This window comes from Sinocyclocheilus anshuiensis, unplaced genomic scaffold, assembly GCF_001515605.1.
Source record: "Sinocyclocheilus anshuiensis isolate Anshui unplaced genomic scaffold, SAMN03320099.WGS_v1.1 scaffold210, whole genome shotgun sequence".
In the NCBI taxonomy this organism is placed as follows: Eukaryota; Metazoa; Chordata; class Actinopteri; order Cypriniformes; family Cyprinidae; genus Sinocyclocheilus; species Sinocyclocheilus anshuiensis.
In genome coordinates, this window is record NW_015547666.1 from 1534400 (window position 1) to 1542845 (window position 8446).

The following is an 8446-nucleotide window of genomic DNA, read 5'->3' on the forward strand; positions in this document are numbered from 1 at the left end:
TTTTTTGTTTACATAATATATGTGTGTGTACTGTGTATATTTATTATGTATATATAAACACACACACATGCATGTATATATTTAAGAAACATTTTATGTTTATATATTCAATATATTTATATATAATTTAAAATATAAGAACATGAATATATAAATGTATAAACATACTGTTTGTGTGTGTATTTATATATGCATACTAAATATACACAGTACACATACATATATCATGTAAATAAAACTTTTATTTTGGATGCGATTAATCGTGATATATTTATTTATTTATTTATTTTATTTTACACTTTACATTTGATTTTAAGGTGTCCCTGTTACAGTGTAATTATACATTTAAGTACTGAGTAATATTAATAAACTACACGTACTTACTATATGGTTAGGATTAGAGTTTGCCTTAGGGTTACCTGTATGTAATTATGCATAATTTATTGTTTTTATAATAGTAAGTACATGTAACGTGTAACAAGGACACCATAAAATAAAGTGTTACCCGGTTTACTATATTAATATTAATAATGCTGTAATAGCATTGCATTCCATCTAAACTAGTCTGTTTTGAGGTGGCTGTTCAGTTAGAGCAGCTAGTAGACGGCGAGGTCAGTGTGTGAATTCACCACCTGCTCTCAGCAACAATTCATGAAGCAGAACAATCCGTGTTCGGACACTGAAGGCACATCATATATTTATCGTGGAACATGATGTAAAATGCCTGCAATCTCTTCTGTTGTCTCAGGTGATAAAGGCAGTGGAGGAGAACTACAGGCTGCCGGGCCCCATGGACTGTCCGACCGCCCTCTATCATCTCATGATGGACTGCTGGCAGAAAGACAGGAACAGCCGGCCCAAATTTGAGGAGATTGTCAGCTTACTGGACAAACTCATCCGCAATCCCAGCAGCCTGAAGGGTCTAGTTAACCCATCGAACAGGTAGACGACCAGCCGTTATTGATTTAGTTGTGTTCATTTGTTCTCGTTCTTTACTGTTCCCGTCAGAGTGTATATGCTAATTAAGCTGTTATTTACGGCATGTGATTAACATCGACTTTGAGATCACAAATGATGTGACGTCTGTGAAGCATTGATAACCGAGGGTTAACCACCCTGCTACACGGCTGTCACAGGAAATCAAGCTTTAAATGACACTGGTGACAAATACGCACTCACATTTAGTGATTTAATGTCGCGTTAAACAAAAGTGACAGTGTGCAAATGACTTCCAATTACTGTGATTATACGTATCGAATACATTTGCGGTCTGTATTCTTACATGTTGGAATCATCCATTATCTGTAATTGTGTTATGCAATTATGTCCAGGTTTAATATGAAATTGATTTGGAGTCTGGGAATGTTTCGCGAGCTGCGTTATTGCACCGTAATTTTCTTTATTTGCCTTGGATGATAATATTAGCAAGTGTGGCCAAGAGATCACTGATTATATTAATATGTATAGTCATAATGCGATTTAATTTTAACATACATATGAAAGCAGAATTATAAGCTGAGTTTCATACATATACTTGTTCTGAATATTATGTGTGTGTGTGTGTGTGTGTGTGTGTGTACAAAGTTTGAGTCCCCAGTTAAAATGCTTTTAATTAAATATAACATTTTTATTGCAAATTCCATTTAAAATAGTTAAAATAATTTGAGTTTAATCATAAAATGTTGTTTATTTCAAGATCTGTGTGAAGAAATATCAGATTTCCAGTTTGGTTTCAAACTTTTGTATATTAACATAGTTATTACAGTATAATAACATAGTTATTACAGTGTAATAACATTTATTATCGTATTACACATTTTGAGGGGGAAATTTGCATCATAAATGTTGGATATACCTCAGAAGCTTGTTAGATGGTGTATTATTCTTTGAGTCAGCTCAGATCTGTAAATGTTTTTATTATCCAGCCTTCACTGTAATGTCAGCTCTATAGATTCATTTGTTCACCACTGTACCTGTCTCTCCCGCAGAGTGTCCAATTTATTAGTGGAGCATGGGAGCCCTGAGGGCTGTGTATTCAGATCGGTGGAGGAATGGTTAGAGGCCATAAAAATGGGTCGATACACTGAGCTTTTCATGGAAAGTGGATACACTTCTCTGGAAGTCGTCACTCAAATGACCTTGGAGTAAGTCATCTGTTGTGGAGGTCATTGAGCCTCTTTGCCTTTAATGTACTTGAGAAATTAGTGTATTGAGAGTGTTTTGATCCTGGGAAATTTGGATGCACTTTCTGTTAAAGGCACAATATGTAAGATTTTTTTATTAACATATCCAAAAACCACTAGAACAGTGTTATATATTTTGCTGACTTGTGTACTTACATTATCCCAAATGTTTTGAAGAATGTTTCAATCCAGAGAAATAAGCAATTTTAACTAGTGGCACGGACCGTGTCCATAGTATCATTGTGTCGCCTGCCAATGACGTCATAACCCCTCGATTTCCGGTTTTGTTTTGTAGAAAACATGGAAACACCAAAGACGCTTAAATACGTTATGCGTTTTATTAGACAGGTGACGACCGCACAGAGTAGCATTATAACAGAACTTTCAAACGTATTTAGTATGATAAAACAGCGCTGCTTTTTATTCCCCACATACGCACGACCGTAAGGAGCGGAAGTGGCGGCTGTGGGGATGAAGACGACAACTCCCATGATTACACACTCAGTCACGGCGTCATCTAACTAAGCCTTTGATTATTTGTTTATTTTGAATGTGCGCCCTCTAGCGGCGAAAATTACATATTGTGCCTTTAATTGCTACAGTTTACAATGCTACAGAGATGCAGAATGATGAACTGTAATTTAGGCGAATTGTTTCCACAATTGAAATGTATATTTATGTTCTTTCAGAATAGGCTGCACTAATAAAGACATAATTAAGGGTAGAGTTTAACACTAATTGAAATCTTTAGAAATAATAGTCTTTTGCATACAATATAAATGAATGGAGACTGGGGAGGGTGATCTTCATTTGTGAGAAAAAGACAAACTTGTATCAGTATTATGTCAAATATTGCTCTAATTCTAATTTCGGATGTCAACAGTAGTATATAAAGTACCTGAAAGTCATACTCAAGTAAAAGTACAGATATCTAAATATTCATGTAGCTCAGTGGTAGAGCATTGCATTAGCAGCGCAAAAGGTTGTGGGTTCGATTCCCAGGGAACACACATACTGGTTAAAAATGTATAGCCTGAATGCTCTATAAGTCGCTTTGGATAAATGCGTCTGCTAAATGCATAAAAAAAATATATATATATCTTACCAGAAAATGACTTTGGTAGAAGTTGAAGTCACCATTTAGAATATTACTTGAGTAAAAGTCTTAAAGGAGACATATTATGCCCCTTTTTACAATATGTAATATAAGTCTCTGTTGTCCCCAGAATGTGTCTGTGAAGTTTCAACTCAAAATACCCCACAGATCATGTATTATATCATTTTGAAAATGCCTATTTTGAGTGAAAGCAGAAACACAGTTTTTCGGGCCTGTCTCTTTAAATGCAAATGAGCTGCTGCTCCCCGCCCCCTTTTCCAGAATAGAGCTGTGCCATTACAGCTAGGACCTCCTAAAAACATCTGTTATGGTTCTGGTTATCATGTTTATCGAGCTGAAATCATGCGGTTTAAACCATATGAGTTTAATCTTCTGATATACGGTTTTCTGAGAGCACACAGCCGAAGCACACGGACAGAAAGCGGCCACCACACAGCATGCGAGTACTAAACTGTTCTCATTCACACACAAGTTTACGTTAAAAACACACATGAGTTACAAAAACAGTCGGTTATGTCTGTGAAGGTAAACTGCTGGGAAATAAATTGCATGTTTATTGTAGATCTTAATAGTGTTCTGTGTCAAGTAAAGCAGCCAAAGACAGAACAGATAGCATGTTATGCTCAAACTTTCGCCAAGGCATTAGAACTGGTACACCGTTGTCGCTTGCGAAATCAAAATGACGGCGTCGTGGGTGAAACCTTACAGATTAAGGGGTGGTAATATTTTAATGAGATCCCTTTGCAACGTCACCAAGGGAGCGAAATCTGATGCGCTCATTTTCTCAGATGCTTGCAGAAAAAGGCTTACCAAAACAAAGTTACTGGGTTAATCTTTTTCACGTTTCCTTGGTTGGTAGATGCACCGGGGACCTGATTATAGCACTTAAAACCTGGAAAAGTCAGATTTTCATGATATGTCACCTTTAAAGTATGTGATATTTATTGTACTTAAGTACGGAAATTATTTCTAAAATCTTAAACGTACTTAAGTATTGAAAGTAAAAGTACAAGTAAATGCAAAATGGAAAAGAAGCAAATAAACATACATAAAAATGTTCATACACAGCTATAGTAGTAAGATTGTGTTCAGTTTTAACTCTTTCTTCCATTTTGTATTGTTGGGGAAGAATAAGAAGCGCTTCATCCGGTACTTAGTGTCTTTCATTCCAACATAAGAAAACATTTCTGGAATCTGCATCTGAAATAGCATTTAGATCTATTTACACAGATTAATGTAGGCCTATTTCAGAGTTGACGAAGCATTTAACCTGCAGTCACAGATGAATAAATAATGTTTAGTTTTTAACATAAAACGCTGAATACTGTTATTTGAAATTATTTTAAAACATAAAAAAATAGTCGAAATGTGAAATTAAAACCGCCAGTAGGTGACAGCAAGTGACTGTTAATGTCAACCGATTCGTTCAAAAAGCTGATTCATTCAATAAGTAAACACGGTTCATTGCTCAGAGACGCAAAACAGTGCTGTGATCTTTGTTTGGAATTATTTTCGTTAGCAAAATTTAGCAAAAACAAGCAATATTATGTCGAAAATGTAAGTCACTTATTGCTTTACTGAACTTGTATAAAATAATTATTAAATGTGTTCATGCTGATGATGATGCTGATCTGCAGAAAAACGGTACTCTTTGTGGGCTATAGATTAAGTTAACTATATTAAATTATATAAATATAAAAAGCATACAGAAGCATTTTTGCAGTCTACAATTTAGAATGCCTTGCATTTTGAGTTTTAATAGACTAATAAATCACGTGCGTGCACTCTGTGTGTGATTTGGTGATATAGCCTACTTGATAATGTCAGATCGCACATCATTACAACAACACTTAACATATTATCGCAGACGATGCTGTATATCGCACACCGCAGACTTGACTTGAGTGGAAAATGAATCATCTGCGGTTGTGCGCACACTTGTTTGCACATGAGCATGAGTCTAACTTGCAAACGCCAGACCACTGATTCGTCAAACCTGCTTTCCTGCAGTCCGTACAGATACTCCCAAAAAATACTTAAGTACTGTAACGAAGTATCATTTCTTCGTTACGTTACACCACTGGATGTCAACATGTGCCACAGCAGGTTTGATGTCAAATTAAACGTTTCAGTGAAAAGTTTAAGCAACTTAAATGTTGGCTCTTTTATCACCCGCTCATTTTTGTTGTATGGAAATTAACAGTTTAGACGTTCTGCAAAATATCTGTGTTTGTGTTCCATGAAAGAAAGAAAGTCATGTGGCACTTGGAACATGCGAGTTGTCATTTTTGAATGTAATTGTGTGTTTAAACTGTTATTTTAGTATTATTTATATAGTATTGTAGTGATTATTAATATTTTCAATTAGCTTTGTATTTATTGATTTATTTGCTTTTGTCATTTATTCTTTTTTTAATATTTCCATTCAGCTTTTTTATTTCAGTTTTTGTTTGAGTAAATTTAGTACTTATTATTTTCAGTTAGTTGATATTTATTTATGTGTTTATTTGTTTGTTTGTAAATGTGTTATGTGGTTTTGCCATTTTATTATTTTGTTTTAATATTTAGCTTTTTTATTTTAGTTTTAGTAATTTTAGTACTTGATTTTTCCCTCAGTTTGTTTGTTTGTTTATGTATTTATTTATTTATTGTTGGTTCATGATTTTATGTGCTTTTGTCTTTTTTTTTTATATTTCCATTTAGCTTTTTTTCAGTTTTAGTTTGAATAATTTTAGTACTTATTTTTTCCCAGTTAGTTGCTATTTATTTATTTATTTATTTATTTATTTGTCTGTTTGTTTGTAAATTACGTTTATTATTTGTTTTGTTTTTTGTATTTGTATGTTTTTGTTTTAGTTAACAATAACTTGTTTAAGCCACATGCTGTATAATTTTGATTAGCTGTCATAGATATGTAAATGAACAGCAACAATGTCATCTGTGAAGCAAACTTTTTAAAGATCCATTCTTTTATTTTGTGGAACAACAAGAAACAAAAGTAGTGCCAAAAGTAGCTTTTACAGACAAAAACAGAATTTCAACAATTTACTTTCATTATAAAACGTTCCAATTTAACAAGTCCCTAAAGTTTGGTCCAGTCCAAGTAGATAAATCTTTATTTACATCTGACTCCAGGTTTTTTAATCATTATCAGTGATATACATTATAGCTAAAAATCACTGATTTATTGTTCTTTTGCAGAGATCTTAGGAGGGTTGGAGTCACTTTGGCCGGCCATCAGAAAAAGATCCTCAACAGCATTCAGGAGATGCGAGTCCAAATGATGAACGCCACTATGCCCATCTGAGAGCGGCCTCAGAGGAACCTCCAGCAGCAGTCTAGCACTTTCTACGGACACTTATTTATTGAACGGAACTATTTAATGAAAAATTTGACATTGATGAAAAAAAAAAAAAATGGCTGGATAGATGGACAAACGGTTACTGTTTCGTTTCTGCAAAGCCTCCAAACTAAAGTGACAGGAGGAACGTGACTGAAATGTTGAGTGGTTGTTTGGAAAAGTGTGGCACATCTCCAGGTAGGACTACTGACTTGGGATCAAGTGTCTCTGGGCTGAATGTATACCATTTGTCCATGACCTCATTCAACAATATTATTACCTCCGGAAGAGACTGCAGTCGGTTTCAGCTTGGAAGTTTTTTCCCCCCCCCCCCACAAAAAGTTCACCTGAGGCGAATTCAGACAGTAAGACTGAAGTCATATCACGGGCTGAGGAAACGTATGGCAGTGTTAAACAAAGCAATAGTAGATTTCAAGCTTGATGTTGATTTTACTTCTTTCGAAATTGTTGCTTCCTTGTTTCAATAAGAGGACAAAGCAATGGACAGGATCGTTTTCCTTTTGCACAATATCTGTGTCGTGAAGGGCGGAGGAAATGTATTTGTTTTTAAAAATGTGACACGTTTCAAAACCACACATTTATTTTAGTTCCACTGATGTTTTGGTGTTTTATGTGTAAATAGTGTACAATTGCGTAGTTGAAGTGGAGCTCAAATGCATCCATCCATGTTCCTGTGATGTTGATATACTTTAGTGCACAGGTGGGCTAACATACTATGTATATTCAGTCCGGTCAATAAATGTTTATATTGCCTCTCAGTGATTCTTTAGATAGAAAATTAACAATTGTTTTACCGTTGATGGAGTGATCTCTACTGTATTTTGCTACCCATATTATTGCCTTGCTCAGTTTTCACAGCTATAGGTGGATATTAAAGTCAACATGAAATCACAATGGACCCTATTTTTCTTTCCTAATTCAGATTTGGGGTTTTATTGTGCGCAAATTATAATTGTTTTCTGTAAAATCTTCAACTTGCTCCATATGAAACGACTTTCTTTTTCTAGGCTGCAAACATATCTATTTAGGCAACAAGAGCAGATAACAATACATTTGGATACAGTGAAATATGTCGCATTATGGAAGTAAAATGGGTTGTGAATATCATTTCATGTTGGCTTTAAGTTGGTTCAGTATGTCAGACATTAGCAAAATCACTGAAAATAAGTTAAAATTCTACGTGCCACATCTGTCGATTACTGTGGACAATAATTTGGACTCGTCCCTCAGTGTACAGACAAGCATTGAATTGTGTACATTTACAGTAAATAGACAGATAGGCCAGGAAGATAACAGGAGTATTTCACGCAAAAATGAAAATTTTTAGAATATTTACTCCCCTTCAGGCCATTAAATTTGCAAATGAGTTTGTTTCTTCATCAGATTTGTAGAAATGTAGCATTGCATCACTTGCTCACCAGTGGATCCTCTGCAGTGAATGGGTGCCGTCAGAATGAGAGTCCAAACAGCTGATAAAAACATCACAATAATCCACAAGTAATCCACACCACTCCAGTCCATTAGTTAATGTCTTGAGAAGCCAAAAGCTGCGTGTTTGTAAGAGACAAATCCATCATTAAGACCATTGCTTCCATGATATTGCTTTTCTGCTGAATCAGGAGAAAAATCTGCACGGATCAAGCACCGTTTACAGGTGAAAATAGTCCAAAACAACTCTAAACAAATATGCGGCTGGATTTTAATGTGAGAGACAACAGAGATGGACTTTTTCACTGGAGGAAACGTAGACTCGTATTTTCATCAGAAGTAACAGTTCACAAGACA

General features: G+C 35.0%; 1 protein-coding gene across 2 annotated transcripts in view; it reads left to right on the plus strand.

Annotated features, from left to right (window-relative positions):
- LOC107702602 (ephrin type-A receptor 5-like) overlaps positions 1 to 8063 on the plus strand; it is a 107283-nt gene extending 99220 nt beyond the window's left edge. For both annotated transcript variants that reach the window (XM_016504974.1, XM_016504975.1), the window contains exons 15-17: positions 749 to 942; positions 1989 to 2144; positions 6502 to 8063. In XM_016504974.1, the coding sequence (XP_016360460.1) occupies positions 749 to 942; positions 1989 to 2144; positions 6502 to 6607 (456 nt within the window). In that variant the 3' untranslated portion in view covers positions 6608 to 8063. The remainder of the gene's footprint in view (positions 1 to 748; positions 943 to 1988; positions 2145 to 6501) is intronic.
- The last annotated feature ends 383 nt before the right edge of the window (positions 8064 to 8446 follow it).